The 19,525-nt window shown below is 44.0% G+C and overlaps 1 protein-coding gene and 1 long non-coding RNA gene across 6 annotated transcripts in view; one reads left to right on the top strand and one right to left on the bottom strand.

Annotated features, from left to right (window-relative positions):
• Nucleotides 1-10,903, top strand: part of LOC123514570 (transcriptional activator cubitus interruptus-like) — a 262,766-nt gene extending 251,863 nt beyond the window's left edge. For 4 of the 5 annotated variants that reach the window (XM_045272527.1, XM_045272530.1, XM_045272528.1 and 1 more), the window contains 6 exons: nt 1,756-1,905; nt 4,943-5,107; nt 6,538-6,789; nt 6,961-7,767; nt 7,942-8,409; nt 8,545-10,903. In XM_045272527.1, coding sequence (XP_045128462.1) covers nt 1,756-1,905; nt 4,943-5,107; nt 6,538-6,789; nt 6,961-7,767; nt 7,942-8,409; nt 8,545-10,206 — 3,504 coding nt within the window. In that variant the 3' untranslated portion in view covers nt 10,207-10,903. The remainder of the gene's footprint in view (nt 1-1,755; nt 1,906-4,942; nt 5,108-6,537; nt 6,790-6,960; nt 7,768-7,941; nt 8,410-8,544) is intronic. The other variant, XM_045272529.1, reaches the window with a different exon arrangement.
• Nucleotides 4,997-17,550, bottom strand: LOC123514575. Its single transcript, XR_006677638.1, has 3 exons — nt 17,251-17,550; nt 14,245-14,448; nt 4,997-5,114 (listed from the first exon to the last, which is right to left on the bottom strand). It is a non-coding gene; the product is annotated as an uncharacterized LOC123514575 (long non-coding RNA).
• Nucleotides 17,551-19,525: the final 1,975 nt, after the last annotated feature.

The following is a 19,525-nucleotide window of genomic DNA, read 5'->3' on the forward strand; positions in this document are numbered from 1 at the left end:
TTCTCCTTCTCCTTCCCCTCCTCCTTCCCCTCCTCCTTCTCCATCCCCTCCTCCTTCTCCTTCCTTCCCATTCTCCTTCCTTCCCCTTCTCCTTCCTTCCCCTTCTTTATCTCCATCCTTCTCCATCTCCTTCCTTCTCCTTCTCCTCCTTCTCCCTCTTCTTTTCCTCTTCTTCCTTCTCCTTTCTCTTCTTTTCCTCTTTTCTCTTCTTTCCTGTTTTCTTTTCCTCTTCTTTTTCCTCTTCTTCTTTTCATCTTTCTCATCTTCTTCATTCTTCTTTTATTATTTTTTTCTTTTTTATTTTTCTTCATTCTTCTCTATTCTTCTTCCTGTTCCTCCTCCACTCCTCGCTGTTCTTCATCTTTTGTTCAAATTACTTCATCTTTGACCGGCGGACCTACACTCATTTTTTACCCTCTCTCGACATTTGTCACTGTGATGCTGCAGGCGACTTGGCCACTCTCTCTCTCTCTCTCTCTCTCTCTCTCTCTCTCTCTCTCTCTCTCTCTCTCATCGGTAGAGCTATTAAACTTTGCTATTTTCCCGAGTGTCATTTTGATGTTGATTACCTGCCAGTAGTGCAGGAGGAGGAGGAGGAGGAGGAGGAGGAAGGAGGGGAGAGAGGAGTGGTGATTGAGGTGTTCAACGTGGTAGGAGGACGGAGGTGGCAGGGATGGGAGGAGGGGGTGTTAAGGACGTGGTGGTGGTGGTGGTGCAGGTGGTAGGTGGTGTGTGTGTGTGTGTGTGTGTGTGTGTGTGTGTGTGTGTGTGTGTGATGCTGTGTGTGGTAGTGTTGTGGTTTTGCTGGTGATAGGTGGTGGAGGAGGAGGAAGAGAGGTGGAGGTTGGGTGGTATCGAAGAGTGAACTGTTGTACACACACACACACACACAGAGAGAGAGAGAGAGAGAGAGAGAGAGAGAGAGAGAGAGAGAGAGAGAGAGAGAGAGAGAGAGAGAGAGAGAGAGAGAGAGAGAGAGAGAGAGAGAGAGAGAGAGAGAGAGAGAGAGAGAGAGAGAGAGAGAGAGAGAGAGAGAGAGAGAGAGAGAGAGAGAGAGAGAGAGAGAGAGATGGAGAGGTGTTGGTATAAAGAAACTCTATGAATAAGGATAGATGAGATTGGATTAGGTTGGGTTAGATTGGGTTAGGCTGGGCTGCACTGGGTTAGGATTTGGGTTAGGGTTAAATAAGATGAAATTAGATTACATTTGATAAAGTTTTAGGTTAAGTTTAGTTAGCTTAAATTAGGTTAGGTTAGGTTAGGTGTGTGGACAAGGCTAATAATAATAATGGTGTGTGGCGGGTGTTGGGGTGAGCGGGGTGAGTTCCCGTGATGGCAGCCGCAGTGACTCTCATTCTCCTTCGCCATTGCATTTGTCTTGTGGCGGCAACACACTGCGCTGCTCTCCCAACACTGTAATTTCGTTGCCTCGCCTTTGTTATTTGGCCAGCCCGCTCTCTCTCTCTCTCTCTCTCTCTCTCTCTCTCTCTCTCTCTCTCTCTCTCTCTCTCTCTCTCTCTCTCTCTCTCTCTCTCTCTCTCTCTCTCTCTCTCTCTCTCTCCACTACATCTTCTCTCTCTCCTTCTCTTCCCTCTCTCATAAATCAATCTGTCACCCATCCCGCTGCATCTTAACCCTTATTCCTTCCCCTCTACATCTCACCCTTCCATCCCCCTCCACCACATCTTCCTTCCCTCATCCCTCCCCTTCTACTTCATCTCAGGCCTCACCCCATCCCCATTTTCTCTCCCGCAGCACCTGAACAACGACCACATCCATGCCAACAAGAAGTCATTCGTGTGCCGCTGGAAGGACTGCTCGCGCGAGGAGAAGCCCTTCAAGGCACAGTACATGCTGGTGGTGCACATGAGGCGACACACGGGGGAGAAGCCTCACAAGTGTACGGTATGTATGGCTGTGTGTGTTTGTGTGTATGTGCATTCCTCCGTGCCCTCCCTCTAGTTCACTCACATTCCGAACAGCTTCAGATTTTTTGTATCTTGCATTCCTCACCTTCACCTTTGTACACCACTCAGGTGTACGCATGGCTCTTCCTCGCTCAGGCACTTGTATGTGTCTTCCTGTCTTACGCCAAGCGCTTTCCACTTGTCTGGCTGTTATCTTTTGCATCCCTCGCTCTCCTTCACGACTCCACGCCTATACTTTAAAATACAGCTCCTCTCAAGCATTTTCTCTTCGCACTGTACTAGTTCAATGTTTATTGAGAAAGCCATCCAGTCGTACAGGATTTCGTCCACTCAACTCCTAGTTGGCAGGACCCCATGTTGAAACTCCTACCTCTAACCAATCAGGTGGAGCTTTTTGCCATACACTGAATTCACTGAGGCTGATGATGTTGATATACAATGTGTGTATGTATTTACATTGGAATGGTTTGAAAATGAACTGATGCCAGTGCTACCTTCCTGCGACGCCACACCAATACTGCCTTGATCCGGTATTCCACCAATCTTGATGCCTTTATACAGACAAACAATGAATGACATTCAAGTTCATCTATGAAGTTTCCTAATATATTTGCAGCGAACTGCTTAATGTTATATTAAAATGCGTTTCATTGTAACTTTTTTGGGGGCATTCAAAATGTCCCAGCCACACGCCAGCTCATTACAGAAATGCATGTTTACACGTGGAAAACTCATCGTGAATTAAATATCACACAGATAAAAGAAGGAATGGTGCAGGATCACCACACCTGTAGCACATCTAGGCCATCACGCCGTTCAAGCCATACACTTGCTGCCACTCGTTAAAAAAACGCCACAATATCGCATTATCTTTGTAGGTAAGATGGACAAATAGTGAACACAATTGTACATACGAGTGGCAGCCACAATACTTGTACTGAGTGACAACAATCGCCGCCCTTCATCCGAAATACCGAGAAGCTCGCCTCAGAATTATTTATATCATAGTTGGACGGTGGAATGTCACTGAATTCTTAGAAAGGAAAATCACTCAGCTCAGTGGGATGACGAAAACACGTGTCTAGATTTACATTGCTCTACACATTATTCTGAGTATGCGAAAACTTAACTTGCAACATGTCAGTAGTTTTTAATCTTTAATGTTAATCTTCAAAGCAGCGTGTCGTGAGGGCATGAAGGACAGTGTGTGTTGCGAAAAGAAGAGAGGTCACCTTAATGAGCATGACGCTGACCCTCATCAATCTCGTTTCGTTTCAGTATATTGTGCTACACATTTGTTATCACAATTTTTTAAAGACTCGGGAACTAGAGAGCATTGAACCGACTGTGCTGTACTTGTCTCTCGCATCTCTTTGACATCGACAGTTACCCTCACACATTCCTGCGTATTGCTATTGCTATTGCTATTTCTCTCTCTCTCTCTCTCTCTCTCTCTCTCTCTCTCTCTCTCTCTCTCTCTCTCTCTCTCGTGTCGTAGTGAATCTGTACCCCGCAATGAGCACATTTCACGACGCTGTGAAGAGAATCTGCCTGTGTGACATCGCAAATGATGAATACGTATGAACACAGACGAACATAATATAGGCCTTATTCTTCAACCACTACCCGGGACACGTAAACTTGGGCGCGCAGTGGTGTGGGCGATGAGGAGTGAGCGCCATGGTGTGTTCGTCAACCTGTCCCGGGCGGAACGGTCTCCTACCTGGTCTCAAGGTGGCGGCCGGTCACCCTTCCCCGCAGGTATCGCCTAATTAGCCTTAATTAACACACATATCACACCTGTTAGGCGGGTGGTGCCGTTCCACCCCCTTTATCTCTATCCCGTTTTCTTCCTCTCCTTTCTCCTTCCCTCCATCCTGCTCCTCCTCCTCCTACTCCTCCTCTCCTTAAGATTATCACCACCTCGCTGCCTCCCATTTCTTCACTCCCAAATATCTTTATCTTCAGCATCTGTTATTATCTCCTCCCGCCCCTCCTTCCTCCCTGGCATCCCTCCTCTTCCATAACCCACTCCTTCCCCCCCTGTAACCCCAACCACCTGCAACCACAAGCCACATTCGCGCACTTATTGGGTGGTGGCAGGGACGGGCGGGGGCTGTGGGGACGGGGGAGGAGCACGGCGGCGGGATGATGACAGGGGAACACAGAAACAATAAAGACTTAACTGCAAGTGCACTGATCCGCCAAGACCACCCCTCACATCCCTTCTGCACCCCACCTCCACTTCAACCAGCACCCCCTTCCCACTGCGCGCCGCCTCATCACCCTCCCCTCCTCCATGCACCACACACACACCTGCACACACGAGGGGAGATGGGGGAAGGTATGAGGGGGAGGGAGGGGAGATGGTACAAAGGGAAAAAAAAGTGTATGATTTACTGGGGAGGGAAATTTACACTTGGTAATGATATGACGGTGGTCGACCTCCGAGGTGCTATGAAGTGATTGTGTTATGGAGGGAGGGAAGATATTTGTTCTCTCTCTCTCTCTCTCTCTCTCTCTCTCTCTCTCTCTCTCTCTCTCTCTCTCTCTCTCTCTCTCTCTCTCTCTCTCTCTCTCTCTGTGTGTGTGTGTGTGTGTGTGTGTGTGTGTGTGTGTGTGTGTGTGTGTGTGTGTGTGTGTGTGTATACTGCGTCTTTACCACCAAAACAGACAACAACAACAACAACAACAAAGTGTCTACAAAGGAAACACTCACACAAATAACTGAAATATGTGAAACACACTAACTTTACCCACTGCTACTGAATGTGGATGAAAAATAGTACAATAAAATCAGAAAACTCGTGTTACTAGACCCAATAGGACACACACACACACACACACACACACACACACACACACACACACACACACACACACACACACACACACACACACACACACACACACACACACACACACACACACACACTGCGACGGCCTTCACCACCACTACACCTTTCAATCTACAGTAACTAGTCCCACCTCTTCACCGCACTCTTCCTTTGCAGTTTGAGGGTTGCTATAAGGCTTACTCTCGCCTGGAGAACCTCAAGACTCACCTGCGCTCACACACGGGGGAGAAGCCTTATATGTGTGAGTTCCCGGGCTGCACCAAGGCTTTCTCCAACGCCTCCGACCGCGCCAAACACCAGAACCGCACCCACTCCAACGAGGTAAGTCCTGCCGGAGCAAGAGAAATATATGAATGACGTGAGACTCCTGTTATGTTAAGGAATGGAATGCCTGATAGGATCACATTAGAAAGAATACTCTTATGAACATAAGGAAGAATATTTTAATGAAAAGTAATGCCCACTCGAGAGAGATACGAGGATAAAGAACATAAAGGAAACTGCAAGAAGCCGTCAGGAATTTGCCTTAACTTTTTTTAAACCTTCGTAATGATTCAACACTGCTCTAGCAACTTATCTACCCGTTGTAAATGTGAAGTTACGTAATTCCCATTCAAACAGGGCAACGACAGATGGCTATGCGCAGCCAGTATATATAGTGAGAGAGAGAGAGAGAGAGAGAGAGAGAGAGAGAGAGAGAGAGAGAGAGAAAAGTATGCAGTGTCTACTGGAGTCCTAAAACTGCAGACATTTATTGTTCTTGTTAATTCAGTGGGAGAGATTTAGAAATATTATCCTATAGATACGCAGATGATATTTAGCTGAATTAATAGGAGTGGCATATATACTCGTAGAGAGAGAGAGAGATGCCTCATACCTCTCAAGGGTATTAAGATAGGATGGTAGAGCGTCGAGTCCTTTCAAACACTGTTCATGTTGAAAGAGAAATAAATAGAGGAAGAGTGAAAGATGAGGTGTGTGTGTGTGTGTGTGTGTGTGTGTGTGTGTGTGTGTGTGTGTGTGTGTGTGTGTGTGTGTGTGTGTTTGATATCATGAGCTAGAGTGGTTTAACCTTAGCATCACAGTTTAAGGGAGAGATAGCAAAATAGTAAGTATTAGCAGTAAATCCTCCCGCGGTCGGCTCAGTGTAGTAGTGGGTGGACGGCGTGGCGGAGCTGGGGAGCGTGTTTGTCGTGAGAATGGGGCTGGCCGTGGTGGGGCAGCGCGCAGCGTGGGTTAGGCTGTGTGGGCGGGGCCGTCAATAACCTCGGGTCAGTCAAAGACGGTCGTGGGCTCTTGAGATCTTCATTTAGATATGTTATACTGAGAGATGACTCGCGGGCGTGGGGCACTCTGTGTGTGTGTGTGTGTGTGTGTGTGTGTGTGTGTGTGTGTGTGTGTGAGAGAGAGAGAGAGAGAGAGAGAGAGAGAGAGAGAGAGAGAGAGAGAATTCTTTTCCTATAAATTAAACACTTGTTATGAAACTTATAGTTGGCTTTTCCCCTTGCTCACCGAACGAGGATCGCCAATCCGGTAGGTTATTAGATGTGTGTGTGTGTGTGTGTGTGTGTGTGTGTGTGTTTCATGTTTTTTAGTACAGTAATACCTTTTTGACTCCATATTTTCGTTCTGTGTTGCTTCTTGATGTTTTTGCTGCTTGTACTTGCTGTTCAGTATCATTTATACCTTTTTTAGAAAAAAACACCAGGATCGGAATTTTTACAGGGTTTGACACATGATTTTTCCCACAGAAACCATATGTGTGCAAGGCGCCAGGCTGCACCAAGCGGTACACAGACCCCTCCTCACTAAGAAAGCATGTCAAGACAGTGCATGGTGCTGACTTCTATGCCTCCAAGAAGCACAAGGGTAATGACCACCCTACCAACAACCCTGGTGGCGGTGGGGCAGGCAAGGAGGGAGGCGCTGCACATCCTGAGGGATCGCCACACTCTGATGGCGGGAAGGGAGGCTCTCTGTCCAGCCCCTCTGTCAAGTCTGAGGTAAGATGGGTGGAGGGATATGACAAGAGCAACTGGAGAGTGGAAGACTGGATATTTTAGCCTAAACCATGTGACTTAAAAGTTTTGAGTGTAGCTCCTAAGCTAAATCACCTTTTTACTTCTTAAGATATTAAGGCTTTCCATATCTCAAATGTCTCTCATGTTCTGCAGGACCCCACATCACCAGGGCAGGAGCAGCACAGTCCTCAGATGGACACAGTAGTGGGTGGTGGTGCCACACCCATGGATCAGAGCCGCTTGCTGGAAGGCCCCATCAGTGACAACAATATCAGTACAACAGGTGGATATGAGAGTGTGCTGGAGCAAGAGGAAGCCTGGGACACAGTGGAAGATGACCTTGAAGCAAGTGTTGACCTGCCAGTTGGGATTGCAGCACTCAATGGTCTCGAGGGCTCCATAGGAAGCCAAGTCAACCTACAGGAACGCAACCTCAGGAACAGATTGAAAAACCGTCTTCAGGCCAAAGGCTTGGCCAATATTCTACCCAGCATCCCCGGTGGGCCACGCCGCACCCTGGGCAGCGGTGGTGTCGGGGAACTGTCACAGCGCATCACTGACCTCAAGATGACAGGAGGCCTGACCACACCACAGCAGTCCCGCAAGACTTTAATAGACCTCAATTTCCGGGCTGGCCAAACAGCTCTCCAGAACAATCGCAGAGACTCCAACTCTACTGTCAGCACATACTACGGGAGCATGCGGAGCGACTCCTCCCTCCACCCTGCCAGCCGCAGGTCTAGTGAGGTGTCCCAGGTATCGGCCGCATCAATGGGTCGCCAGAATATGGTGCCTTCTCCCTATGACCCCATCTCCTTAGGTTCCTCAAGGCGCTCCTCAGAAAACTCAAACTTCAATATGGCAGGAATTGCCCAGTCCATGAGCTCTCACCTAGCCAAGTTGCAGCGAAGGGCCATGGCCACCAGTGAGCTGTACAACACCTCAAACCTGGTGGTACAGGTGAGTCATTTTTCTTTATATATTTATATATAACACAGTTTTCTATCTAAATGTATCATCAGAAATATGTATTATTAAATAACACTTGATGCATTTAGTCTGTGCCATTAATGCAATACCTCCAACACTTGATGCATTTAGTCTGTGCCATTAATACAGTACCTCCATTCACAGACCCAGAATATGTCCCTCAGCCAAGACAACCTGCAAGGTGGTGGCTGTGGGTGGGCCAACAATGGCAGCTCCATGGGTGCCATGAGTGCTTCAATGGGAGGAAGTAATTTTAATTCTATTGGTCCTCTTGGATCTATAGACCCACACCACACACATCACCACCACAGCAGCACTCACAGTCATGGTCACAGTTCTCATCACCAGCACCACCAAAGCCGCTGTGAAGGACCTCGGCGTGCCTCTGATCCTGTGAGGCCCTTGGAACGTGGTCTGGGGCCAGAGGAGGAAGGGGCATCCAGACTGCAGCGCCACCACAGCTACACCTCCTTCAACCCTCGCACACCCTTGCCACCTATCACACCTCGCCACCATCCCAACCATGGCCTGCAGCTAGATCAGGTGGCTGAGGATGAGCCCATTGAAAACAAGCTGGTGCTGCCTGATGATATGGTCCACTACCTCAACCAGGTGAGGTGGCGAGGGAAGCCATTCCCTCAGGCTTCAGTTGTCATCTTGTATTCCATCTCAAATGATTATTTTGTGTTCTGTCTCATTCCATTAGATTCATGTCCAGCTTTCCTCTAATACCTACATCTCTTTCAGAAGGGAACTGGAGGTGAGAAGTCCAAGTGTGACCCCAAGGATACACGAAGACAGAGTAATGGAACTCCCAACACCTTGCCAAGTCAGCAGATGCCTTCTCCTGCCTACAGCAGTCAGCCTGTACCCAGCCCAGCCTACTCCAATCAACCTATGATCAGCCCAGCTTATTCTAACCAACCCATGCCATCCCCAGCCAACCCCTACCAGTACCCACAGGCCTCTCCAGGGTACTCCATTCCCTCCCCTGCCCATGGGTATGGTGGAGTTGCAATGCAGCCACAAGTGCCACCACAGCAGCAGTTCAGCTCAGGATTGCCTGCTCCTGGCATGGCCCAGGGCTTCAATCAGATATCTCAGCAATACCACCACCAGCAGCCCATTCCCCAGGGGTACATGCAGCAGCAGCAACAACAGTATCCCCAGCAGCAATACACTCAGCAACAAGGACAGATGATGGGACAGCATGTTTACAATCCGATGATGCAACAGCAGCAACAACAGCAAGGAAGATATGGGGGTCTGGGGCTGCAACAGGGAGGTGGTGGTTATGGTATGGGCCAAGGGGGATATGGCCCAGTTCATGCCTGTGGTCACCTGGCACCTCCAAACTTACCCACCCAAGCCTACCAGGCACCTTGTGCAGGGTGCCAGGGAAGGGGAGGGAACATGACAGGAGACATGAGTGCCTACCAGGGCCAGCATGGACCAGTGGCCAGCTGGCATGGATCCCATTCCCAAATGAATATGAACCAGTTCCAAGGAAGCCAACAATATGGACCCCAGCCACAAGGTACGCAACAGCAGCAGCAGCAACAAGGAATACAGCAACAGCAAGGACCACAGCAACAGCAAATGGGAATGATGGGAAATCAGGCACCTATGGGGTATCTTGGCATGGGACACCAGTACCAAAATCCCATGATGATGCCAATGCCCTATTCAGCATCTATGTCAGGTGATGTCCAGTGCCGTGATGTGAGCCAGAGTTCTCAGAGCAAAGGTGGTAAGTCTAGGACTTCCCCTAAGGGGAGCAGTGTAGTTGTAACCAATGATCCTGCAGCATGTGGCACTCCCAGTGGCACTGTTTCTGGTGCAGCTGCCACGCCAGCCACCAGCAAAACAGTACAGCCGCAGCCACCAGACACCCCCGATACAGTGGCAGCAGCTGCAGCAGCTACATTACCACCTGGAACACCAGTTCCAGCTGCAGTAATCAACCCTGCTGGGGATACTGCCTGTGGTGACACCAAAGCAGGAGAGGATGGCTCAGCAGTGGACAGTAAAAGCAACAATAAGAATTTCATGAAACCTGACACCTACCAGCGCACATTAGAGTATGTACAGCAGTGCCAAAGCTGGAGTTCTACAGTGGTGAAGGAGGAAGTGACCAGCACCACTGACCAGAAGCCAAAACTTAATCCCAATGGCACTGTCGCTGGCTACTCAGGACCTCCACCACAGTCTGGTCTCTTCCCCTCTCAACCACCACCACCACCACCACCACCACAGCAACAGACCTCTACAGCCACACACAGCACCTCAAGATTTGCCACACCACTCCCCTCTGCTCTGGCTGAGACCTCCAACATGGTGATTAATGACATGACCTCCTCCCTTACCTCACTACAGGAGGAGAATAAATACCTTCAACTTATTCAATGACCTCCTTTGCCACCTTAATGTATCCTGGATGGCTTGCAGGATAAGTGGTGTGGAATTCAGCATCAGTCTGTGCCTCACCTTGCTGGCCTGCTTAGGCAGCCCATGTGCTGGGCACCAATCTGAGATACACTGTTGTGTTGTTATGAATGCCTGTGATGACCTAGAGTGTAAATATTAATGAGACTAATATATTTGTACAGTTGGTAGTGATGGAGGGGAGTGTCACCCCTCCCTGCCCATCCCCCGAGTGATCTCTCTGCGCCCCCACACGCCCACCCCTGGTGTATTATGCCCTGATCCACTGCGGGTGTAAATCTGAAGATGGCCCAGAAAATAAGGCAAAACAAGGTTGCTGGTGCTCCATACTGACCAGTGATGAGAAAAGGAAGAGCCAACCTGACTAGCAGGGCAAAATACTGTTTACTGGGAAAAAATGCAGGAGGTATTTTAGTGCCAAGTGCTGCATAGCAAGCAAGACTGTGCCAATAGCTGTCCTGCAGGGTGCCATACTGATACGGTCATATTCAGGGCCTCTTTTGTAAGTGTGTACAGCGTGTGTACAGTGAGGGCGTAGAAATAGTCTTTTTTTTTGTGGACACAGGTGGCATCTTCCCTCTGTTTTTCCAATTTCCATTGGACTGTACTTATGTTTTTTTACGTGATGCGCAATTTCGTCGGAATAAACAAATTCTTTTGATGCTTTTTCTTTTTGCCATTGATATGAAATAAAGGAAATTGTCTTTAAATGTATTGCCAAGGATCACCCCAGTCATCATGGAGGCAAAAATTGTTACATCTGAAAGTACACAGTAAGCCATGACAAAAAAGATTCATCCTATAACATTTCTTACTCCTGGAAATTTTATATCTTAATTCATTAGCTGCATTAGATAAGGATACCATGAATCATCTTCAGAATCAAATAGTCACGAGGTTACAAATTAAATCATATAACAGTACATACAACAGATCATAGAATAAGACATCCTCTTATAGCAATGAAAACAAAGTTTTCTCCTAGAGGCAAGCAGGCAAGCAAGCATACTATGAGGGATGTGGCTGCTCCTGAAGAACTTTATCTAATTCATAGTTCACTGGGAGGTCTGTAGCTCTGGTGGCTCCCCTATTATGAGCACACAAGCACTAAATACACAACAGACACCTTGTATCCAGCAGCAACTGAGCCATGTTGTGCAAAGGGAGTGGGCACAGGACAGGTGTCGGAGCCAGCCAGCGATCCCTGGTGTCATAGTCTTTGTAGCAGATGTTGCACTCAAAGGTGATCTGCGACAGACAGATTGTTGGGCCACTTAGTTCACTCAGCCACTCAGTTCACACTCAGAGCATTAGATCATTGCTGACATTCAGCTATACAGCATCCAAGCCTTCCCTGGTTTAAGACTGGAGGGAAACCTTGGTTCTTCATGGAGTTGATTACTCTTGTTACTAATAGGTACTGTACACCAAATGCTTCAGTTTTTAAAACCATTTTGCTACCTTTTTTGCTTTTCACACATGAAGACTAAAATGCCATCATAGTTGATATGAGCTTTCTATCTAGAGTAACAAAGTCTATACAATACTCTGATGATGACAGTGATAACAATAATTATACTGTATTGCTATGTCATGCTCGCTACCACCCTACAACACCCACAAAGACAAAACAAACTTGAGTTAACCAATTATACAAATGAATTGCAGATTAATATTTTTTCTTAAAACCAAAACAAATTAACAAGTGAGAGATGTGCAGATGTCAGATTCAGTACAATTTCTAAGAGTAACTCTGCAAGGAGATTGACATACAAGGGTATAAACACAAGCTTCCTAGTAGTACACACACATACAAGTACACTATACAAGGTGAGACAATGTTAATGCGTGTGATGGGTTAATATCGTTTACACAGTCCAGGGTGAGCGATCACTACCTACGATGTGAAAAAGGCCAAAACACGCATTAACCCTATACAAAACCCATACTTTGTTACCGCAGTGTATATAAATGCTGGAATAATAGCTTAACAAATCTCTCTCTCTCTCTCTCTCTCTCTCTCTCTCTCTCTCTCTCTCTGAACACTGTCTATCTGTCTGATCTCTCTCTCTCTCTCTCTCTCTCGGAACACTGTCTATCTGTCCTAACTCTCTCTCTCTCTCTCTCTCTCGGAACACTGTCTATCTCAGACTATCTCTCTCTCTCTCTCTCTCTGATATCACCACAAGGATAAGATTATTGACGCACCTTCAAAAAGTCACCTAAAACTACCTTGTGTGATTGCATGTAAATACTGTAAGAAAATGTTAGATAAAGGAAACTTCAACGCAAAAAGAAAAAATGAATATATATATATATATATATATATATATATATATATATATATATATATATATATATATATATATATATATATATATATATATATATATAAATTACCAGTATTTTCAAGGAAATACGTATTTATGTATTATGTATTATGCTTCCTTATCGAACTGAAACGTACCTGTTCGTTATATATCGGTAATATCGATACTGATTTTGATGGCATCCCTGAGGCCATCAACCAATTTTGGCCGAAACTTATCAGATTTATTTTAAACTTTGATCTGAATATAAAATCATCGATTGCAAGATAAAATTGGCTTTGGTTTGAAAGTGTGCAAGAGTCTGCTGATCAGTGAGACGAGGCGCGTCAATTCTGCTTCGGAGTATTAGAGAATACCTTGCATGTTTCCTGCCGAGGATGTGCGCATGTTCTTATGTTATGTGACTAGAGAGAAACAATAATTCAATCACAGATTGCTTCGGTACCTATACTTGTCAATTCATGCACCGAATGGTGTGAGATATTCTGAATAAAATAAAATAAATAAAGTATTCTAAAATTTGCCATAGAGAAAGTTTGCAAACTACTGTGACCTCGTTGTAAAACCCTTGAGCTACTGTAACATTTGACGGGTTCTTTAGGTACTCAGATGCAAAGTATCTTGAGTCCGGCCAGGAGCTTTGACACTCCAACAGACATCCCACTTATGTTTCAGATTATTTAACAAGACAGTCTCTTGAAACCAAGCCAAAAGTTTTCCTTATCTCTTGAGAATCAAAAGAAATAAGGATATCTTCTTGTACACCACAAGATGAAGCGCAGCCGTATACCAGGAGCTTTAAGACATGTAAACTATATACCAAAGTAGCACCAACTTTTTTTTATGTAACATATATTGATAGACTATTGCCTACTTCAATTTCAACTATAGTTTGTTTGTCTATTCTGTTTAATTTATCTATCTATTTTAGTTTTACAAACACGATGATATCTGTTTTTAAATTACTAATGTCTACCCTAAAATAATCTCATCTTCTTTAATGACTGTGAATGTGAAAGTCTTAAGGGCAACTAAACTAAATTGCTCTACTCCTCGGTTTCCAAGTCTTGTAGCCTTCCTTTACCAGGTGTTGCCTGCCAGAGACAAATTGCGACGTAAAAGTAGCTTATTGCTTCATGGGCGTCTTTCTACCTGCGCCCACGCCCATACACTCAACAGATCAGAGGGACAACCATCACAGGATTCTGACAAAGATTATGACACCTCATGATCACCACGTCACGATCACAGCCTACCGTAAGTCCTTCTGTAATCACCACCACCACATATCTTTTCATCACTCTTTTTCTGTCTTCCCGCTACTGTTCATGTCTATCCATCCGTTAGTTCATCTGTCAAGCAAGTTCGTATCCTAAACTGTTTCCAGGTCTACTCTCAATACTTGTATTTTCAAGAGTTTTTGCTTGTATATCTATCTATCATTATATCTACCCATCTATCTATTTATCTTCAGTTTTATATATTGAAATACTGAAAAAAGTAAACATTATAAAAAATCTAAAACTCGTAAATAATAGAATAAATAATTAAAATTACTAAGAATTAATCAAAACGATAAAAAAAAAATATATGAATAAAAAAAAGTGTCACATTCACAAATGCTGGTGGAAAGAAAGCATTGTCTGGCGGTAAAAAGGTTAATGATACCAACCTTAGCGTCCGTCCACCACTCCCAGCCAGACAGACAGTTTGAGTGTGTCATGATGCGGGCGGGGCGGGGCAGGGCGGGGCTGAGGTAAGGGCTGCATGGCTGTGCTTGATTATTGTGGCTTGCTGGGAACATTTCTAAGAGCCTTGTTCCAGGAATCTGACAATCACTGAAGCACGCCAGTCATTCACCACTCCTCGATCCACGCTGCTCACCATGACGCGGGAAAAAAAAAAAAATAGATTAATAAAAATGAAAAAAATAAGAACAAAAATATATACATTCATGCAAATTCTCTTTCACCAAGCACTTTCACTAGTTCATTCACTCACTGCCACACCCACCCACACCCACTCAAACACGATAGATTAAAAATACACATCATTATATATTTTCAGAGAGAGAGAGAGAGAGAGAGAGAGAGAGAGAGAGAGAGAGAGGGGAAGGCAGCCCTATAATACACGTCAGAGGAAGTTCTAACCAATGACATCTAACATGAAATAAAAGTTTGACATATTTCCCTTTTGTTGTAAGTATAGATAGGACGGAAAACCTGCTTCATCAGATATAAGGAGTAAACTGTACAAACATTACATACAAACAAGAGATATCGGGGCGTTTTTTTCCTTTGTAGAGAGCCAGCACTCAAGTAGGCCTTTTGTTTAATCTATTTATCTAATTTTTTGCCCTTGGCTGGCTCTATTCCTTCAAAAAAAAAAAAAAATACATACATACATCCTTAAGTGTTTCCCTCCATTCTTTCTTTTATTTTTCGTTCGCTCTTTCTTTAAATTGTTTTAATATCGCAGCGTGTAATAGAAAAGACATCGGCATTTTTCCTCGTCAGGCGGTGGACGGCGGGCGGGATCGAGACAAGTGAACGTGTGCGGGTTGTGGTGTGACTAGATTAGTTTGGCCTCGAATATTTCACCCGTCATGCGTTTTCTATTCATATTTTCGGTGTAATACTGATCAAACAAGCGGTCAGATATTAGGTACGTTTATATTTCAATTTCATACTCTTTTTTTCCATTGGTATTGTCATTATTGTTATTGTTATTATTGCTATTGTTGTTGTTATTCATCGATATTGTTCACGCTATTTGCACTATTCATTCCAGGTCAGTATACTCAAATCCCAGACCGCTTGATTTGTAGTTTCTATATTTTACTTTTATTACTTTAATCTTTCTTTTTCATATCAATAGTATTTTCAAGCTTTATTATTATCATTACGTGTGGTGTTCGTGTGATATTCCTGCCGTACGCTGCAAACCATACGACTGCTAATGTTGGTGCGACACTCGAGCGTTTCCTGTGCATACCTTAGATGCTTCTGCGGACGAATAATTAAAAGTAGCAATGAAAGTTTTAAATTACTCGATCATTGCCTCTGTTCTATGGCGTGTTTTCATATTTATATTCTAAAACCTGCACCAAGGATAGTGTTCAGGCGTGTTCTAGATATATATATATATATATATATATATATATATATATATATATATATACGACTACTTTGTGTGAGACGGGATTTTCAAAACACTTTTCACTCTTACTTATGAATATCTTCTCGGTTCTATTGTTCTCGAGACTGATACCTAGTCATTGTAATAAACTGTCACCTATTACGTACAGAACTTTGTCCTTCAATTTTCATCTCTGGTTTTCTACGTCTATATTCTCTACACTTGTGATCGTTAACTCCACTGATGCTTCTCTCTTTATTAGACATCTGGCATTTACTAAAAGAAGTTTCTCAGACTAACTTAAAGAATTTTATCTATATCCAACAGTCTTCTCTCTGGTGTTCTCTTTCTCAATTTCAGCGTTATTTTGACCAAACATTATTTTAAACTCTTGTCTTCTAGTTATTTGACATTTACCTCATTAACCTTTTGAATACTGAGACACATTTTTACTATGGTTTTTGGGTATGATTAGACAATTTCCTTTGCATTAGGAAGGGTTTGTGGAGAACAAAAGATTAATGGTTGGGGTCTTTACTCTTTCAATCCCTATAGGTTTCTGAAGCTGTATAGAATCGCTAAATAGTAACCAGAATGAAGATGAAAACGCGGCATGGGAGTGAAGGGGTTAAATATACCTCAAATTACTATAAAGCTCCTTATCCTAAAGTTTCATCTTCTCTAGCGACCAGCATCTCTTGTCCCCTGCATTATATTGGTCATTATTACTTGGCCTCTTACCTATACTGCCAATCTTGTTTCCATTAATCATTGGACAATTAGTGCAATAAATTTCTGATAAGTTCTATTTAGAATCCTACAGATTTCTCCGCTGCATTTCGTCTCCTACGTTACTTTGATCATTATTTGTCTTCACTGTGATTCCTGTTTTCCCACTTCATCTGACATTTACCTCAATAAGCCCATCGTCATTTATTTACAGAACTCTTTGTCTTACGATCTGCTTTTTGACTATCTGTATCTCTATATATTGCCTTCATTATTCTGATCATGGCTTGTTCTCATAACGCCACTTTTGTCTCCCCTCGTCATTTGATATTTATTGCAATAAACCTCTTTCTAATTACTTATAGACCTCTTTGTCCTGCGATCTTCCTCTCTGTTGGTCAGTATTTGTATCTCCTACATTAACTTTCAACACCACTGCAACTCTTGTTTCCCCTGTTCATGTGACATTTACAGCAATAAAACACATTAAAAGTTTAAAAGAACTCTTGCCTTACGACCTTCCTTTGTGCTTGGCTGGCTATCAAGGCTATCCGTCCCTCGCTGGGGGGCAAGGGAGTAAAAATCAAGCATCCTGTCATAAAGTGAGTGGTGTTTTGGCACCGAGACAATTAATCAAGGGCATGGTTAAGGAAAACGCTTAAGATTAGTATTCACGTATCCTCACAATTTATCGCTATCTCAACCCTAAATGGACAAATAAATAAGTGAAAAGACAAAATATTATACAAATAAATAAATACATAGACAAAAAAAAAATTGCTCAAAGAGGTGTTTATAAACCATTATTTACCTCTTTGGTGGAGTTTTCCTGAATCATATAGCGTGGAGGACTGCTGGCGGCGCTGGATTGGTAGTAGTGGTATAGTCTAGCCAGACCTAACAGTTTCAAGGAGGCTGGTAGTGGCAGGAACGAGGCTTTAAATCTTGCCGACTAGCTAGCCCTATATGTTTCACTATGTGCCACGCCTCATCCCCCCAACACCTCCCGATCCGCTAAGGTAACAGTACAGACACCGTGAAGGAACACCAGTACTCCCCGTGCTGTCCACTTGGCAAGGAAGGAGTGGCAAGCCAGATTCAGTACGGGGCATGCGCGTCACTCATTGGAAGCTTCCTCCTTCTGAATAAGAATATGGTTGCCTTGCATTGTTATTTTTATACAGTAAACATAATACTATCGGATATCCTTCCTTAATATCTTATGCAACATGTACGGCTGTGGCAAATTCAATCAGTCACTTAGCTTTTTCAGTGTAGAAGAGGACACTTCTACATTATTACGGTACATGAGACTAAGGCAACTGAAATATTTTATCAACTTATCTCCATTATTTTTGAAAGGCGCAGTTTAAAGTTGCACAGTTATTGAAGAGAGTTTTTACGGTTCTAGTGGCAATGGTTATACACTATCAACAGCAGAAACACTCTTGAAGACTTAACTGTAAGAAAAAATTTACGATCTTTGAAAAGAGTCGTGATGATGGAGCAGAATGGTTCAGAATAAGGGCCTTAAATCAGTCGCTCATCTCTTTAGTGTGAAAATTCACCTCGGATATTTTTACTGCAGCCTCCACCCTAAATCAATTCCACGTCTTCTTAATATCACTCCTAAAATAAAAGACTCCACAATGCATGGTTTGTGGTTAGTGACTCCTGTGAAGCTTTGGAGCAAGAGGGAATGAAGCTAAACTGATAAACTGAGCAAGACTATATACGAGGGCGTGATTTTACCATGATACCTACATCTCTAAAGTCGTCTATTATGAGAACAAGGTTAGGTATTATTGTAGTGGGGTTGGGTGTGACAGAGGGAGCAGAAACAATGCCTGGGTTCGAATCCTCTCACACACATCAGAAGCACTCATTATGTGAAGATCAGAAGCAGTCTCTGTGTGGCTCGGGGAAGGCTTTGATACTGACACACACACACACACACACACACACACACACACACACACACACAGAGAGAGAGAGAGAGAGAGAGAGAGAGAGAGAGAGAGAGAGAGAGAGAGAGAGAGAGAGTCATGTGGTTGCGAGACAAATAAAAATACAAATTGAAAGTGTCATTTCACTTTCACTGTACAACATACACACACACACACACACACACACACACACACACACACACACACACACACACACATCTCATATAATTATTTTTATCTTGTGAGTTTACAGTGTGTGTGTGTGTGTGTGTGTGTGTGTGTGTGTGTGTGTGTGTGTGTTCATATTCATTCTATAGTTATTATTTTGGCATTTTTATATAGCTTCAGGAACTGTCGGAATTAAAGGGGTGAATTAATCTTTTACCCTTCATAGACCGTAATGCAAATAAAATCGTCTAATCACACCCAAAAAATCAAAGTAAAAATACGCCTCACTATCGAAGGGGTTAATACGATAGAATGAATACTGAGAGATGGACAGCTACCCACCACTACCTTCCTAACCGCAGAGCTTCACTTGAGCATCACTGACGACCTGGGAAGCCACACAACAACGCCAGGTCAGTCACGAAGATCAGTCATGCAGATCCTTGCCGTTCTAGTTCAGGTCACAGGTCATGCACTGGTCATAAAATAGGCATTTCTTTCACTTACAGATTATTTTGATATCGATGAGAGAGAGAGAGAGAGAGAGAGAGAGTGTGTGTGTGTGTGTGTGTGTGTGTGTGTGTGTGTGTGTGTGTGTGTGTGTGTGTGTGTGTGTGTGTGTGTGTGTGTGAGTGTGTGTGTGTGTGTGTGTGTGGAGCTAATTCAGCATTAAGATAAGGAGAGACCAGGAGGAGGAGAAAGGCGAGGAGGAGGAACAGGACGAGGATAAGAACAAGGACGAAGACAATAATAATAATAATAATAATAAGTAGTAGATGTAGATGTAGATGTAGAAGAAGAAGAAGAAGAAGACGAAGTAGAAATAGTAGAACAAGAACAAGAACAAGAACAAGAACAAAAAACGAAGTAGAAGAACAAGAACAAGAATAAAAAGAATAAGAAGTAGAAGGAGGAGAAGACGACGATAGTTCCCACATGTTTCCGAAAGCTGATAATAAAGTTTTCTACACC

This window comes from Portunus trituberculatus, chromosome 38 (genome assembly GCF_017591435.1).
Source record: "Portunus trituberculatus isolate SZX2019 chromosome 38, ASM1759143v1, whole genome shotgun sequence".
In the NCBI taxonomy this organism is placed as follows: domain Eukaryota; kingdom Metazoa; phylum Arthropoda; class Malacostraca; order Decapoda; family Portunidae; genus Portunus; species Portunus trituberculatus.